The sequence below is a fragment of the Corvus kubaryi genome, unplaced genomic scaffold, assembly GCF_017639235.1.
Source record: "Corvus kubaryi isolate FWS band 111438036 unplaced genomic scaffold, C.kubaryi_AGA036_p1.0 37265, whole genome shotgun sequence".
Classification (NCBI taxonomy): Eukaryota; Metazoa; Chordata; class Aves; order Passeriformes; family Corvidae; genus Corvus; species Corvus kubaryi.
Genome location: NW_024581080.1, coordinates 1,876,090 through 1,891,981, shown reverse-complemented (window position 1 = coordinate 1,891,981; position 15,892 = coordinate 1,876,090). Strand labels below are relative to the sequence as shown.

General features: G+C 60.4%; 3 protein-coding genes across 7 annotated transcripts in view; all 3 read left to right on the top strand.

Annotated features, from left to right (window-relative positions):
- PIWIL2 (piwi like RNA-mediated gene silencing 2) overlaps nt 1-1,316 on the top strand; it is a 9,459-nt gene extending 8,143 nt beyond the window's left edge. Inside the window, 1 exon segment of the mRNA XM_042024837.1 lies at nt 481-1,316. Within this exon segment, the coding sequence (XP_041880771.1) occupies nt 481-637 (157 nt within the window). The 3' untranslated portion in view covers nt 638-1,316.
- A 1,549-nt stretch (nt 1,317-2,865) lies between these two features.
- On the top strand, nt 2,866-13,862 carry SLC39A14 (solute carrier family 39 member 14). Of its 2 annotated transcripts, none has more exons than XM_042024835.1 (10): nt 2,866-3,614; nt 5,337-5,397; nt 5,597-5,866; nt 5,983-6,169; nt 6,740-6,909; nt 8,838-8,960; nt 9,389-9,574; nt 9,769-9,976; nt 10,720-10,904; nt 11,149-13,862. In XM_042024835.1, the coding sequence occupies exons 3-10, from the start codon at nt 5,612-5,614 to the stop codon at nt 11,293-11,295; spliced, it is 1,461 nt and encodes a 486-aa protein (XP_041880769.1). In that variant the 5' UTR covers nt 2,866-3,614; nt 5,337-5,397; nt 5,597-5,611; the 3' UTR covers nt 11,296-13,862. The 2 variants fall into 2 exon arrangements, with proteins under 2 accessions (XP_041880769.1, XP_041880768.1); XM_042024834.1 differs by lacking the exon at nt 6,740-6,909 and adding an exon at nt 8,160-8,329 and having other exon boundaries at nt 2,868-3,614.
- A 1,674-nt stretch (nt 13,863-15,536) lies between these two features.
- Nucleotides 15,537-15,892, top strand: part of PPP3CC (protein phosphatase 3 catalytic subunit gamma) — a 34,194-nt gene continuing 33,838 nt past the window's right edge. The window contains exon 1 of one of the 4 annotated variants that reach the window (XM_042024823.1): nt 15,537-15,690. In XM_042024823.1, the coding sequence (XP_041880757.1) occupies nt 15,639-15,690 (52 nt within the window). In that variant the 5' untranslated portion in view covers nt 15,537-15,638. The remainder of the gene's footprint in view (nt 15,691-15,892) is intronic. The other 3 variants (XM_042024820.1, XM_042024821.1, XM_042024822.1) reach the window with 3 other exon arrangements.

The window sequence follows — 15,892 nt, the reverse complement described above, 5'->3', positions numbered from 1 at the left end:
GGGAAGGGCAGGGGTCCCAGAGTTCCTCAATGTCCTGCAGCCCCCCAAAATCCTCCCTGGGAAAGGGGAGAGACCCTCAAAATCATCCAGGGGAAGGGTTGGGGGTCCCAGAGTCCCTGAGACCCTGCAGCCCCCCCCCAGAATCTTCCAGAGAAAAGGGCAGGAATCCCAGAGCCCCCCCCCCCAATATCCCACAGAAAGAAGAGCAGCCTTATAGGATGAGGACCCACATGGGACCCCCCAAATTTGGGGTTTTTGGGTAAATCAACCCCTGGAGCAGTTTGGGGGGGCGCAGGTCCCCATGCAGGCACCGGGCTGAGCCTGCTGGGTGTACTGGGTGAACTGGGAGGACGTGGACGAGGCGGGTTCCCAACCTCTGGAAGAAACACGGCTGCGAGCAGGTTGTGGGAGGGATGTGAGCCCGGATCCAGCCCCATTCCCGGGAATCCCTCAGCCCGATTTTCTCGCTGTCCCTTCCAGGCTGACCTTCAAGCTGTGTCACCTGTACTGGAACTGGCCGGGCACCGTCCGTGTCCCGGCTCCCTGCAAGTACGCCCACAAGCTGGCATTCCTGGTGGGCCAGGTCCTGCACCACGAGCCCAGCGCCCACCTCAGCGAGCAGCTCTTCTTCCTTTAACCTGCCAGGACCTGCAAAACCGGGATGGCACCGGGAAATCCGGGATTGCACCCGGAAAATCGGGATTGCAGCCCGGAGTTCCGCTCCCCACCTGCCGCTGTTTGGCCCCCCTGCCAGCGGGGATCTTCCTCAATTCCCTGGTTTTGGTGTTCATTTGTTCCTTGTTTGTTGGTTTAGAGGGTGCTCGGGATTGCAGCAGCATCCCAGGCCCTGGGGGGTTTTTTGGGAATTCTCTCCGTGGGGATGAACCCAAAGGAATATCCCGCTGGTTTCCAGCCCTCCCAGGAGAGGGGGTTGAGTTCATGAGCCCCAAAGGTGCTGCTGCTCCCACAGCTCATCCCTGTGCAGGTGCTGGATGTAAATCCCAAAGATTTTGGGGTTTTTTTCCCCCCCAGTTTCTTGCATTTCCATGCAGGTTTAAAGGGTTTTTTTCCTGGGCTTTTTCAAGCTGCTGTTGAACAAACCAGCTCCAGCTTGGCCGGTTCTCCCGTCCTTGAGGAGTCACTGGTTTTCCAAGGAGAATTCTTTGTGGATTCAGGTCATTACCCCAGGGAAAGGTTTGAATTTCCACCTATTTCAGGTGCTTTTTTTTGCCTTGGGCAGGAGAAGTTGGATTTCCCTGATTTTTCTCTTGCTGTAAGCAGTTTTTTGGTTCATTCCAATAAAATCGTTGCTGGCAGCTGCTCCCTCATGGATTTTGGGGGGGGGGGGGGGGGGGGGGGGAGGGTGCCCCTCATTCCCAGGGGATCCCAGGATGGAGCAGGGACACCGAGGGGGGGGTCACAGCAGTGGTGCCACCCACGCTGTCACCCTGTGCCCCGGGTTAATCATTTATCCTCGTTCATTTGCCAATCCCGCCGGACTTTGGCAGCCGTGGCCCAGCCTGGGATGGGATTTGGGAGCAAAGCTTGGCCCTGGGGGTGCTGGGGAGGGGTCCCCTCACTCTTCCTGACCCCCTCCAGCAGCTTTTTGTATCCCAACTCTGCCTTGTCCTTGTCGTCCTCCTTGGCACAGGGAGAGGAGCCAGGGTGGATCTGCCTGCCAGGATTAGTCCCCCCCTGAACCCCCGCGGGCATTTCCAGGGGGGTCCCTGAGGTGCCCCCAAGGGGATATTTGGTGCTGTGACCCCTTGGGAAGGGGTTGAGGGGTGAGCAGTGCTCCCAAGGGGTGTTTGGAGGGTCCTTGGGGTGCCCTGTGCCCCCAAAGGGTGTTTGGGGAGGTGCGTGTGGTGCCGCCGGGGGGGTGTTGGGGGGTCCCCGTGGCTCTGGGCTGGGTGTTTGGGGGGTCCCAGGGGGTCCCCGTGCCTCTGAGAGGGTCGCTTGGAGGTGTCCTCGGGGTCTTGGTGCCCCCAGCGTGGGTGTTCAGTGGGTTCCATGGGGTCCCAATACCCCCGGGTGCCTTTTGGGGGGTCCCGGGGAGAGTGGGGGTCCCGGTGCCTGGGGGGGGGGGGGGGGGACGGGGGGGGGATTCCGAGAGGGGGCTTGGGGGTCCCGGTGCTCCCCGGGGCGGGTGTTTTGGGGCAGTTTGGGGGTCCCGGGTGGGATTTTTCGGGGGTCCCGGCGCCGCACGGCGGAGGGGGCGTGGCCTGGCGCGGAGGGGGCGTGGCCTGCGGCGGTGGCAGCCAATGGGAGCGCTCCCCGTGCCCGCGGCCGCGCGTGCGCCCGGCGCGGCCCCGAGCGAGCGGCGGCGGGAGCGGGAGCTGAGGTGGGACCGGGAGGGACCGGGATGGACCGGGGTGGACCGGGATGGGCAGGGCAGCTCTGCGATACGGCGGGCAGGAGGCTGCGGGGCGGGCTGCTGCGGGGAGGGAGGCAGCGGAGCGGCGGGAGCGGGCTGGGGCCGGCCCCGAGCCCCGGATGGGGATGGGGGATGCAGGGAAGGATGTAGGATACAGGGAAGGATGCAGGGAGCGGCTGTTTAGGGTTTGAGACCGGTCCTAGGGTGTGGGGGCAGCCATGGGGGCTCGTTTTGGGACAGCCCGTGGGGTCTGGGGCAGGTGAAGGTGCAGGCAGAGGTGGGGTCTGAGGTGCAGGACCCTGTTATGGAGTGCAGGACTCAGTTTTGGGGTGCGGGACCCAGTTATGGGGTCTGGCACCAGCAGTGCAAGCTCTGGGACCAGGCAGCGGCGGTGGGATGGGGAGTGGGGCGGGATGGGGCAGGGACTGGGGGGCAGCAGCAGCTCCTGTACAGGGGGCACTGGGCAGGACTGGGGGGTCCGTGTGGGGGCGGGATGCCCGGGGAATCTCCCGGTTTCGCCGCCCATCTGCCCGCCCCAGGGCCTGCGGGCTGGGATCACGGGGAAGGCAGGGACAGGACACTGTCCGGAGGCTCCAGGGGAGGCCGAGGGTGTCCGTGACGCGGAGCGTGTCCGCTGCCGGCCCCGGGACGGAGCCGCAGGGCACGGAAAACCTCCGTGCCCCGGGCAGCCCCTGGACACCCTCCTTGCCGCAGGACACGTGGAGCGGCGTTTGCTCCGGAAGGAGCTCGGCCCCGCCGGCTCCGACCGCCCCGGCAGGAGCGGGATGGGTCCGGGGGAGGGAGGGAGAATTTGGGGGCCCCCACTGCCCCCCTCGCCTCCAGCTTTGCGCCAGCGAGCTGTCCCTGCGCGGGATTTCGGGAAGCGTCTGGCGCGGGGCTGACGTCGCCGGGGTCATGCTCGGCTGTGCCAGCGGTTCTTATTCCCGGCGTCACCTTCCCGCTTGGAGCGGGGGGGGTGGGGGGTGTGGATTGCGGCCGGGATCGATGATCTCTGGGAAGTGAACCCCAGGGAGATGGGAAGGGTTTGCCTGGCCTCGGGAGCTGCGTTGTGCTGTCGTGGCTGCCGGGCATCGCTCCCGGGCACATCCCTCTCGCGGGCATCCGTCCCTTGCCGTGGCAGCGGTTTTGTCCCCGTGCCCCATCCCGAGGAGCGATAAAGTAGGTCAGGCGCTGGCTCCGGGCTCCGAGAGCGGATCCCGGTGGAAGGACGCCCTTGAAGGTAGCGGGCAGGAGGCCGGGGGGCTCCGGGGGGGTCACAGCTGGCGGTGGGGATGGTGAGGGTCGGTGCTCTTTGGTGTTTGTCGTATCCCATTTGTCCCGGGATGCTGGGCTGGGTGTGCTCGGCACCCTCCTGCCTTGCCCTGGGCTTCCAGAGGGTGGGAGCCCACCGGGATGAGCTTCTTTGGACCCTTCTCTCCCGCAGGGGCGGCTCCTCCACCTCGTTTTGCCCTAAAACGGAGCGAGCCAGCGCAGCTCTGCCCGGCTCTGCCTGCTCAGCTCTTCCTGCCTTTCCCTTGGCAGCAGGGGGAAAGTTGAGGTCCGGTTTTCCACCCTGGGTGTATCCGGCTCAGCCTGGCTTTGGGAGAAACCCCCGCGAGGGGTTTTGGCAGCGGAGAGAGCTGCGTGCCTTGGCACGGGCCGGACCATCGGTGTGCAGGGAGCAGGACGGCTCCCGGTTGGATCAGGGATATGGGGAGCACTCACCTGGCACGGGCAGGGAAGGGCAGCCAGCGGGACGTGCGGCCAGCCGGGACAAACCTTTGGCACGGTGGGCTGTGTGCCAGCACCTGTGGGAGTCACTGGCCACCTGGATGTCCCATGTCGCCCAGCAAGACCCACCTGGAAGGGTGGATTGGGATAGGGAGGCAGAGGAAGGGTCTGGGTTGGCTGGGGGATGCTGAAGAGGCAGAGGTCCCTCAGGTCCCCCCATCCAGCAGGGTGTTCCCAGCACTGCTCCGGATGAGCTCCCTCCCTCGTTTTGGGAGGAGAGGGGTTAAGTCAAAGCATCTGAGCTAAGCCCTGGCAGGAGGAGGCTTAAACCTCCTGGAGAACAAAGCTCACAAGGTGGTGGTAAGCTGGTAAAACCTGTGGGAATGTGGGAGCCTTCAGGGGGAATGGGGTCCTGGATGAGGAGCGGGGTCCTGTGGTTCCCCGGCAGCCCCTTGGCCTGGAAATCCTGGCCCCAGGTTATTTTTGGAACAATTGCTTGGCTGGGCTTCAAAAATGTCCTGGGCTGGTTTTTGGAGGAGACCGGAGCCTGCGAGCTGTCAGCACGGGCCAGGCACTGCGGGGTGTCCTGGGGCTGGGTCGGGAGCACCAGCAGCCCCCAGGAAGGGGAGCCAGGGGAATCAGGAGGTGTGCTTGGAGCCCACGCTGGGATCGGGATGGTTGCTGCGCTGATGGAGGCAGCAAACTTTTATTTTCTCCTTGTGAATCCCACATTTGCCATCCACCTTTCAGGGAAGCTTTTCCAGGAAGGCGGCCCGAGCTCCAGGCTCTTGGGTGCCTCCCAAGGTGGACGTGCAGGTCGTGCCTGGCATCCCCCCCTCTCCCTGAGCCCCTTCCTTGCTCCCCGGGGCTGTGCCACCCCTCTTTTATCAATTCCCGGCGCGTATGAAAGGAGCAGAGAGGGCAAGGATTGATTCTGGGCAAACACTATAAAGGCACCTACAGTTCGAGCGGGGAAGCACTCGGTGCATGGTAATTATCCTGGTTAAATTATAACCTAATGAACAGGCCACCTCTGTCCCCAGGGCTCCCGTGTTCCTCCGAGCGCTGGCATTGAGGTCCTGGAGGTGTTTGTATCCCAGCCCCGGCGGCACCGAGGGGACCCACGCGTGGCCAAGGGCTGGAGCGTGACTCCTCACCCCGCAGAGAGCTGGGTTTGGGGCTGGCACTGGCAGAGCCCTGCCTGCTTCCCGAAAAATCCTGCTCTTCCCAGGGTCCTGAGGTGCTGTGGAGCTGGAGAGCCCCCGGGAGCTGTGTCCTGGCAGCCCCTCACGGTGAGTGAGGGGCGTGGGGTGGCTCAGGGTGGAGGGGAAGGGGGTGGTCTTGCATGGAAAGATGCTGATTCCCCTTCGGGATCTGGGTGTTCCCAGCGCTGCTCCCCATTCCCTGAGGATAAATCCGTCGGTGGGGCGGAGGAGCGGTGGTTGGAGCGCTGGGAATGCCAAAGCCAACAGCAGTGTGGTTTTATCCCAGCATCCCAGAGGCACCATGATCCCCAGCGCGGGCCCCCGGAGCTGCTGCCTGCTCCTGCTGCTCTGCCTCCTCCCCTGCCTGCAGGTCCGGGCGGGCAGGGACAACCCTGGAGTCTCCGCAGCCTCCTTCCTGCAGGATCTGCTCCAGCGCTACGGAGAGAGCCAGACCTTGAATCTGAAGCAGCTCAAGGCCCTGCTGAACCACCTGGATGTGGGAGTGGGACACGCCAACATCTCCCAAACACCTCAGCAGCGCCTGAACCTCTCCCGGGTAAGGAGGAGATCCCCAAAACCTCCCTGTGGATCTCCAAAACCTCCCTGCGGACTCCCGAAATCTCCCCTGCGGAGCTGTGGGAATCTCAAGGCACGTTCCTGTCCCTTCCCCAGTGCTTCAGCTCCGTGGAGCTTTTCGCCATCCACAACCTGAGCGAGGGCTCCCCTGTGGGGCACAGCGAGTTCAAGGAGTTCTGCCCCACCATCCTGCAGCAGCTGGAGTCGGGGGCGTGCGCCTCCGAAAACCTGGAAAATGAGGAGAATGAGCAGACGGAGGAGAGCAGGCCCAGCTCAGCTGAAGGTAAGTGGGGTGCTGGGGGAGGGGCACTGCCTGGGCCTGGGCACGGAGCTCGGGAACACGAGGCACCCAGGGACCTGTGGGACAGCCAGTTCCCACTCCTGGGAATTCCCTGCCTCCAGCAGCTGGGAATCCTGACCAAGTTCTCCTCGCTGTGTATCGTGCCGTGGTGTGGTTTTGCCGGGATAACCTCTGTGCCTCCGGGATAGCTGGATGAGGAGGGGACTCTGCTCTGGGTTCCCGTGGGTGGGAGGGGGTGACCCAGCCCCTGGAGGGACCCGCTGGCCTCCAGCCACCGGCGGGTGCTCAACCAGCTCCCGTCTGTCCTGCTCCCGACCATGCCCAAGGTCTTGGATCAGCTGCCCTGAGCACAACTCAGCTTCTCCCACGTCGGGGCTGGCTTGGGAAAACCTTTTCCAAGGAACCCGGTGGCTTCATTCCCACCTTCCTTGCACCAAACATGACGGTTTTGTCGCAGCTGGAGCATCCGGAGCCAGCCTTTCCCACCTGCCCGGATCCGGGCTCTCCGAGAGCCTCGGTAATGTCTGGCCCTCGTTTCTTCTCGTTCCGCAGTGTGGGGCTTTGGTTTTCTCAGTGTGTCCATGATTAACGTGGCCTCCCTGCTCGGAGTCCTCATCGTTCCGTGTTCCCAGAAGGCCTTTTTCAGCCGGGTGCTCCTGTTTTTCATCGCGCTCTCCATCGGCACGCTGCTCTCTAACGCGCTCTTCCAGCTCATCCCAGAGGTGCGGTAGAACGTCCCTGCCTCTCTCCCGTCTCCGGGGGCAGCTCCCCGGGCGCCCTCTCTGCCTCCACCCCGCCGAATCGATCCGACCCCTCGTCACCCGAGGCTCAGGGCTTGGCTCAAGGGGCTCCGCAGGGCTTTTCTCACCCTTCCAAGCACCAGGAAACCCGCGGTGTTCTCCATCCCTGCCACGTCTGAGGAGTGGGAATGTGCTGGGAAAAGCTGTTTGCTCCTGCTCTGTGTGTCCCTTGGAGGGATGTGCTCAGCCACACTTGTGGCAGCGCTACTGGCATGAGCCAGAGGGAAAGAAATGTGAAATATCCATGAAAATATGATCAAATATCCATATAAAAACACGGAGAACAGCCCAGAGAAGCACCGGCTTCCTCTGGAATCAGCCAATTTTTACAAATCCTTTAATTGCCTCTTTTTTCCCCCCTACCTGATTTCCCAGCCCGATGTTCCCACAAGGGTTCCGGCTTCCATGAGGTTTCCTGGTGCTCTGATGGGACCGACAGAAATATTGCAAATTAATTGTGTTGTAATTGTGCAGTCCTGGAGCTGAACAAGTCCACCTGGATTGGGCACCTTTGGATCATGGTCCGGGTGGCTCCTCAGAGGATGAACTGGATTTCAGCTGCATATCCAGACTTAAAATTCCAGTGGGTTTTCCCCCCCAGCATTGCCTGTTTTGCTGCGGGGCAGTGAACGCCGTATCTGTGCTGGCAATGGGATGTTTATCCAGGCTCCTTTTCAGCTCCAGAACTGCAACTTTTATTTGCTGGACATAGAAACCAAGCGCCTCTAATTCCTGATCTGCCGGGAATTGAAATGCCCAAGGTGCACTCCAACCCCGCCGGCACCCGGAGCATCCCAGCAGGGACCGGCTGCGGGACAGGGATGGAGCGTACGAGGTGCTCGAGGGAACCCGGACGCTCTGTGGCTTGGGAATGGCCCACGGAGCAGAGCTGGGGGCTGGCTGGGACACGGCCTGGCTGCCAAAACCCAGCTGGGAGAGCTGAGTTTCCCGAATTTTCCCAAAGAGCCATTCCCAAAGCCGCTCAGCGCTGGGTTCGCCCTTTCGGAGGCCGCGCCAGATGAACAACAATCACTAATGAATGTCCTCTTCTCTCCCCTCTCTCCCTCCCTCCTCTCTCCCTCCTGTCGCTGTGGATTCCTTCCCTGCCCATCCCCACGTTGATCTCGTCCCTTCCCGTCTCCTGTCTCCCGGGGTGGGTTTGGCTGTCCCAGTCTGGGGTTACGGTTTCCTCTGCGTCTCCGTCATCTCCCTGTGCTCGCTGGTGGGAGCCAGCGTGGTGCCCTTCATGAAGAAGACCTTTTACAAGCGGCTGCTCCTCTACTTCATAGCTCTGGCGATTGGAACTCTCTACTCCAACGCCCTCTTCCAGCTCATTCCCGAGGTAGGGAGAGGCCCGGCGGGTCTGTGCTTTTCTCTCTCTCGGGGGCTGTTTCTCTCTCTCTCTCTCTGGGCGCTCGCTGGCTGGAGAAGGGGAAGGCTGGAGCGAGGTATGGAGGGCTGGGAGCCCCTCGGAGCTGCAGTTTGGAAGGGAATCACTCCAGAGAGATCCCCGGTCTGCTTCAAGCAGAGAATCGTTGTTTTATTGCCTTTTCTGGCTTTTTCCAGCCCTGGAGGCAGGTCCCCCGTGCAGAGCAGAGCCTGGTTCTGCCATCCCTGCCCCAGTGCAGATGCTGGATCCAACACCTTAGGGTGCAGCCAGCTTGGAGGAGGGAATGAGGGAGATTAAAGGTGCACAGAGGCGTTTCCTGAGCTTGTCCCCAAAGCAGCTGCTCCTCAGAGAGAGCTCAGAGCTGTGTCACCTCTCCAGTGTCACCCCAGGAGCCAAGGCAGATGAAGGACACTGCCAGGGCCTGCTCCTCATCCTCTCTGGTGTCCCCTCCTGCCTGCAGGCATTTGGATTCAACCCTCAGGAAGATTATTATGTTTCCAAATCTGCTGTGGTGTTCGGGGGCTTCTACCTCTTCTTCTTCACGGAGAAGATCCTGAAGATGCTCCTGAAGCAGAAGGACCAGGTGAGGCTGAGCAGGGGACAGCGGGGTGGGAGACAGCAGGGATATCAGGATGGAGGGGTGGGAAACAGCAGGGATATCGGGATGGAGAGGTGGAAACAGCAGGGGTATCGGGATGGAGAGCTGGGAAACAGCAGGGGTATCGGGATGGAGGGGTGGGAAACAGCGGGGATATCGGGATGGAGGGGTAGGAAACAGCAGGGATATCGGGATGGAGAGGTGGGAAACAGCAGGGATATCGGGATGGAGAGGTGGGAAACAGCAGGGATATCGGGATGGAGAGGTGGGAAACAGCAGGGATATCGGGATAGAGAGGTGGGAAACAGCAGGATATCGGGATGGAGAGCTGGGAAACAGCAGGGGTATCGGGATGGCTGATGGCTGACAGCAGGAATACCAGGATGGCTGACATGAACCCCCTGATCCCACAGCACCACCACGGGCACAGCCACTATGGCCCCGAGGCTCTGCCCTCCAAGAAGGACCGGGACGAGGGGGTCACAGAGAAGCTGCAGAATGGGGACCTGGACCACATGATCCCACACATCACCAGCGACCTGGAATGCAAGCCCCCCTCCGGGGATGAGAAGGCCGTGGTGGGCTCCCTCTCTGTCCAGGTGAGTGCCTCATCCCATGGGATTGTGGCAAAATCCCACCCGTCAATGGTTTTGCATCCCAAATCCTCTGTGCGTGGTGGGAACAAACGGCTCCGCTGTGTGGGTTTGATGAGTGGTGGGGTGGTTTTCCCGACTGGACGAGGGATCAGTGACCCCATTTGGGTGCTGACCCCCGTGTTGGGGTGCTGTGGCAGGACCTGCAGGCCTCGCAGAGCGCGTGCTACTGGCTGAAGGAGGTGAGGTATTCGGACATCGGGACGCTGGCCTGGATGATCACCCTCAGCGACGGCCTCCACAACTTCATTGACGGCCTGGCCATCGGCGCTTCCTTCACCGTGTCTGTCTTCCAAGGGATCAGCACCTCCGTGGCCATACTCTGCGAGGAATTCCCACACGAGCTGGGTATGGGACTCCTTGGATCTGCCCCTGGTCCTGCTCGCTCTAGAGTCTGTCCTTTTTCCATGCAGAAAGGAAAATTTGGGGTGGAATAAACAGTGATGCTGCTGAGGGGGGGGGGAAGGGAGGGCTGTAAACTGCACTGAGTAATCGCCGCTCTAAAAATAACGAGGTAATATGATGTCTGAGATTTAAATTTAGATGGAGGCATCTGAAGACAAAAAAAAAACCCTCAACACCTCGTTGGTTTGGGAGGGGGGAGGCGGGTTTGGGTGGGAATGTCGGGATTTAGGGGCAGTGGAGTGGTCAGTGGAGAAGAGGTGGGTTTGGGTGTGAATGTGTGGATTTAGGGACAGTGCTGTGGTCAGTGGGTAGGAGGCAAGTTTGGGTGTGAATGTCCAAATTTAGGGGCAGTGGAGGGGGGAGGCGGGTTTGGGTGTGAATGTCTGAATTTAGGAGTAGTGGAGAGGTCAGTGAAGGAGAGGCGGGTTTGGGTGTGAATGTCTGAATTTCAGGGCAGTGGAGAGGTCAGTGCCCAGTGCCAGCAGGCACAGGGAGCCCATTCTTGAGCTGGCACACGCTGTGATTTTTGGGGTGTCCTCTGCAGTCCAGGGGTTGGCCTCTGATCCTTGCGCCTCTCTCCCAACTCGGGATACTCCGGGATCCTATGACCTCGAGTCCAAGCCGCTGCTGTCCCGATGCTGCTGTCAGCCCTTCTCTCCTCATCCTCCCACCCTGTTCTCCCACAGGGGACTTTGTGATCCTGCTGAACGCCGGGATGACCATTCGCCAGGCGCTGTTCTTCAACTTCATCTCCGCCTGCTGCTGCTACGTGGGCCTGGCCTTCGGCATCGTGGCCGGCAGCCACTTCTCTGCCAACTGGATCTTCGCTCTGGCTGGAGGGATGTTCCTGTACATAGCACTGGCTGATATGGTAAATCCTAAGCCCCAAATCCTGAGCCCAAAATCCTGGGATTTTTTCCTAGGAAAAGCTCTGCTTACCCTCAGCCTGCAGGCGAGGCAGGCACGGCGGGGTTTGCTCTGTCCCCTCAGCACACGCAGATATCTCTGCTTTGCTTTGCCTGGCTGAAATTCCCGGGATGAGAGGGTGGTGGATGTTTGCCAGGGAAGGATGGAGCTGTCACTGAGCCCTGCCATCCCAATTTTTCCCCCCTCAGTTCCCCGAGATGAACGAGGTGAGCCGGGAGGACGAGCAGAACGGCAGCGCCCTGATCACCTTCGCCATCCAGAACGCGGGGCTGCTCACGGGCTTCACCATCATGGTGCTGCTCACCATGTACTCAGGGCAGATCCAGATAGGGTAGGACCAGCCCAAGCCGCAGCCCTGATCCAATTTTTCCATGTTTTTTTGGGGGGGGAAAGGGTTTTTTCTTTTTTTGGTTTTTTTTCTTTGCTTTTCCCGCTGCAAACATATGACGGTACCTGTGCGGGCACTGACGTCACACTACAGGAGAGACATTGCTTTGAAAGCTATTCCATGGATTTTATTCTGGTTTAAGGCTGAAGGGAGTGGAATTCCCCTTCCCATAGGACTGACCTGACTTTTTTCCAGTGTCATATCCCTTCTCTCCTCGCCTCTCCCAGGAAGGATGGAGTGGGGAGACAGAAGCTGCTCCAGCCGTGCTGCTCCTCTCATTGTGCTCGGAGCATTCCCAGGGGACATGACGCTGTCCTGACCCCTTTGGGGGTGTGTGATGGGGACAGACCCTTCTCAGAGAGTTCCCCACCAGCCAGCCCTCAGAACTGTGCTCTCTGAGGATGAGGAGGCTCATGATGTCACCATCATCCAACTGCTTTTGCTCTGTTTCAGCCCGGACAACGCCCTGGGAAGAGCGAGGTGAAGAGGGCAGGGGTTTTAAAGCACATTTTGGGTGTCAGTGCTCAGAGCAGAGGACACCAAACAGGGTTGGAGTGACACTTGGGCTGCTGGGAGAAGCCTGCCAGGATGTCCTGACCCCCCTTCAGTCCGTGCTGCTGGAACTGGGGGCAAATCCCAACTCCTCCTCTGTGAGGGCTGGTGAGAAGGGGATGAAGCAGAGCCCTGCCTGGCTGTGGGCTCCAGCCCAGGGATTTTTTCCTCAGGCTGTGTCCAAGCTCACGGTGACACCCAGGAACAGCCACCGGTTTTTAAACAGCACTGAGGTTCAGGGTGGGGTGGGGGGTGTTTTTAAAAGCAAAACTCGGACTGTGAACCTCTTTAGGTTGCATGTTCCCAGCCTGAGGGAGTAGCCAGAGAAGGGTGTTCCAGGCACTCCCCAGCTCTGCCTCCAGGCTGGCGTTCCCAGATTCACTAGGTGAATTACTTATTATCATATTGATAAGGTTGCCCACCCCACCTGTGTTGCTTGAGGTTCCCTCGCACCCCTGTTGCCCCCAGACCCCTCATCCCATACCTGGTGTGAGCTTGTGGCTGTGTGGATTCAGGGGAATCCCTCATTGTTTGGCGCTGAATTGGGATGGAGGAGAGGTGCAGGTGCTTTGGGAAGTGTTTGGGAAGAGTCTTCCTTCACTCCCCACCTGTGCAGGTGCGTGGGGTGTGACAGGGTGGTGGCCCACGGTGGCACCGTGCTGGAGCTGAGGCTCCCACACCTTCCCTTATCCCCCTGAGGAAGGCAAAGCCAAGGCTGTGCCCGGTATTTTTCCTGCCTGTCGCAGGACAGAGGGACCTCAGCCCCTGGCACAGGCTCGGCACCCCTGGCAGTGTTGTACCCTGGTGGGATCGCTGTAATCCCTGAATTCCCGTAGTTCCCAGCTGGGGGATGTTCTTCCTAAGCTCCCAACAGCTGTCACCGAGCCCCTGGCCTCTGGCACTGCCAGGATCCTCACGGATCGTCACCTGGGCTCTCAGTGGCTTTTCTAGGCTGGGCATTTGTCCCCTTGGCACTCCCCGGCTCTTGGCTTTGTCCTCCACCCCAAAACCTAAATATTGACTTGTGGAGGAGCAAGGAGCCTTTTTGGGATCACCCTTCACTCAGAGGTGCCACATGGTCCTTGGGTGATTCCCTAAAGGAGAGATAGCCTCCGCTTTGTCCTGTGTGGTGTCTCTTGTGGAATGTCACCGTAAGTCACTTTTCCCTCTGGGACAGAGCCCTGTGGCCTGTCCTGGCTTGGGCAATCATTCAGCACCTTGCAGTCATTCCCTGTGCTGCTGATTCCAGGACGAAAGTGGCATTGGAAACACTTTTTCCTTGCTTGAGAGAGCTGCAGCCCCGGCTGACTGACTCGATGTGGAAAATCTGAGTCCTTTGACTGGCACAGGTGCCCTCTCCTCTCTCTCAAGGAAGCACTTGGAAAACACCACGTGGCTGGCGAGGCACAGGGTCTAGGGCTGCATCCCGGCTGGAAAAGCCTCCGTGGGGGAGGACGGGGGCAATCAGGGGGTTTGTGCCCCGTGGACTTTGCCTGGGAGGTCCCCAAGAGCTGGGAAGTGGCAGGAGCAGGGCTTGGCTTCCTCGGAGCCGGCAGGATTCACTGTGGGAATCACCAGTCCGTCGTCTTCTCGTTTTGAGTTCATCCCCATTTCCTGAGAAATCTGCAACCCGGAGATTTGGGATGTGGGGGGTGGGAAGCGAGGCTCTCCTGCCACCAAGGAGAGCTCCTGTTCCTGGCTGGGCAGGCTGGCACCTGCCAGCGGGAGAGGGATGGGGAGGATGAGGAGGGGAACCCACCCCAATCGAGCTCCTTACGGATTTTCATCCGCGTCTCTTTCCCCCGCGTCCGGTTGGAAGCTCAAGTTCCATCTCAGTATTTCAATTATAACTCAGGTGTTGTAGGAGAGAACACGCCGAAACAAAAGAGCGTTAACTTAACATGTCACGTGAATTGTACAGATATTTGTAAAATTCCATAAATAAAATATATTCTGTAACGACGGAGGGTCCGCAGTTGTGCTCCGGCAGTGAAACCCTCCCTGCTGCTGGGGGATGGAGGGGTGGGAGCGGGGCTGGGTGATGCAATCCCGGTTTTCCAGCTGGATTTCCGTGGCTATGCAGTGCGGCGCGGCTGACGGAAGGTGGCACTGACAACCCCCGGCCTGCCCGCATGGCACGGCCTTTGCGGCTCAAAAAACCCTTCCTTAATTTTATATATATATATATATATATATATATATATTTTTTTTTTTTTTTTTAGTTTATCTGAAATGTATTTCCAAGCCGTGGTTTATCTGGGAGATGCGGGATTTTGGATTTCTCTCCAGCTCACACAAGCCGGGCTCCTGGCAGTGTTTGCATCCTTGTTTTCCCACCTTCCACTAGGGAAAAAAACCCCAAACTTTGCTTTTCTGCTTCCCTTTTTTCCCCCTTTTTCTACACCATTCCGCCCCAGCTGCCAGCTCTGAGCAGCAAACGCAATTTTTAGAAACCCTGTTGCAGCTAAAGAAACCAAATCTTGACATTCTGGAGTGTTTTATAAAAATATTAATGTCTTATTAAGCAAGGAAGGTCACAGTGAGCATCGGACTTGCTCCCACTCATCCGCACTTCCAGGGGGGGCTTTGAGTGGGCTCTCCTTTGCTGCAAAATCCTTGTGTTTTGGTGAATGCCTGAAACCTGAGTTACCTCAGCAAAGGATGCTGGATGGGGTCATGGAATTCCTGGAATGGTTTGGGTTGGTTGAAGCTCATCCAGTGCCAACCCCTGCCAGGGGCAGGGACACCTTCCACTGCCCAGGCTGCTCCAAGGCCCGTCCAACCTGGCCTTGGGCACTTCCAGGGATGGAGCAGCCACAGCTTCTCTGGGAATTCCATCCCAACCCCTCACCAGCCTCACAGGGAGGAATTCCTTCCCAATACCCCATCTAAACCTGTCTTCCTTCATCTTACAGTGGTGGGAACAGACCATCATCTGTTTTTCTCTTCCCTCAGAAATTTTATGTCTAAGGAGTATCGGCTTTGAAGCCAGGCTGGGAGAGCTGGGAAAGTTCAGCTGGAGAAGGGAAATTCCAGTGAGAGCTCCGAGCCCCTTGCAGGGCCTAAAGGGGCTCCAGGAGAGCTGCAGAGGGACTGGGGACAAGGGCTGGAGGGACAGGACACAGGGAATGGCTTCCCACTGCCAGAGGGCAGGGCTGGATGTGATATTGGGAGGGAATCCTTCCCTGTGAAGGTGGTGAAGGGCTGGGATGGAATTCCCAGAGGAGCTGTGGCTGCCCCTGGAAGTGCCCAAGGCCAGCTTGGAGCAGCCTGGGACAGCGGAAGGTGTCCCTGGGCACGGCAGGGGGTGGCACTGGCTGATCCTTACAGTCCCTCCCAGCGCAGTGTGGGATCCCAGCACTCTCCTCCCTCAGCAGCGGAGCTGTGCCCAAGGGCCGCTCAAACACCCCCCGCCATCCCCGCGCTCCCCCCTCACGGCGCCGCCGCCATGTTGCCCCCCCCTTGGTTTAGCACCCCCCCCTCCCCCCCCCAGTGGGCGGGGGGGGGGGGGCGGGCGCGGCGCAGGCGCTGGGCGGGAGGGGGGGGGGCAGAGGGCGGAGGGCGGTGTGGCGGCGGCGGCGGGGGCGGGACGGGGGTAGCGCAGCGCCGCGGAGCCGCCGCCGGGGCAGCCCAGCGGGTCCGCCGGGAGCACCCGCGCGGCCCCCGCTCCGGGTGAGGGGAGCGGAGCGGGGCACGGCGGGGAGCGGTGCCGGTGCCGCCGCCGCCGCCGCCGCCACCATGTCCGGGCGCGGCCACAACAAGCTGCCGACCACCGAGCGCATCGTCAAGGGTGAGGGGGCGGCGAGGGCGCCCCCTGCCTGCGCGGGGGGCGCGGGGGGGGCTCGGCACGGAGGGGGGGCCACGAGAAAGGGGCGGCGAGGGAGGTTTGGGGGGGGGTCCCCAAGCTGGGGGAGCCCCGAGGAAGGGGAGGGGAATATGCCTGGTTTGGGGGGGTGGATCTGGTTTGGGGGAGGCCGGAGAAAGGGAGGGGG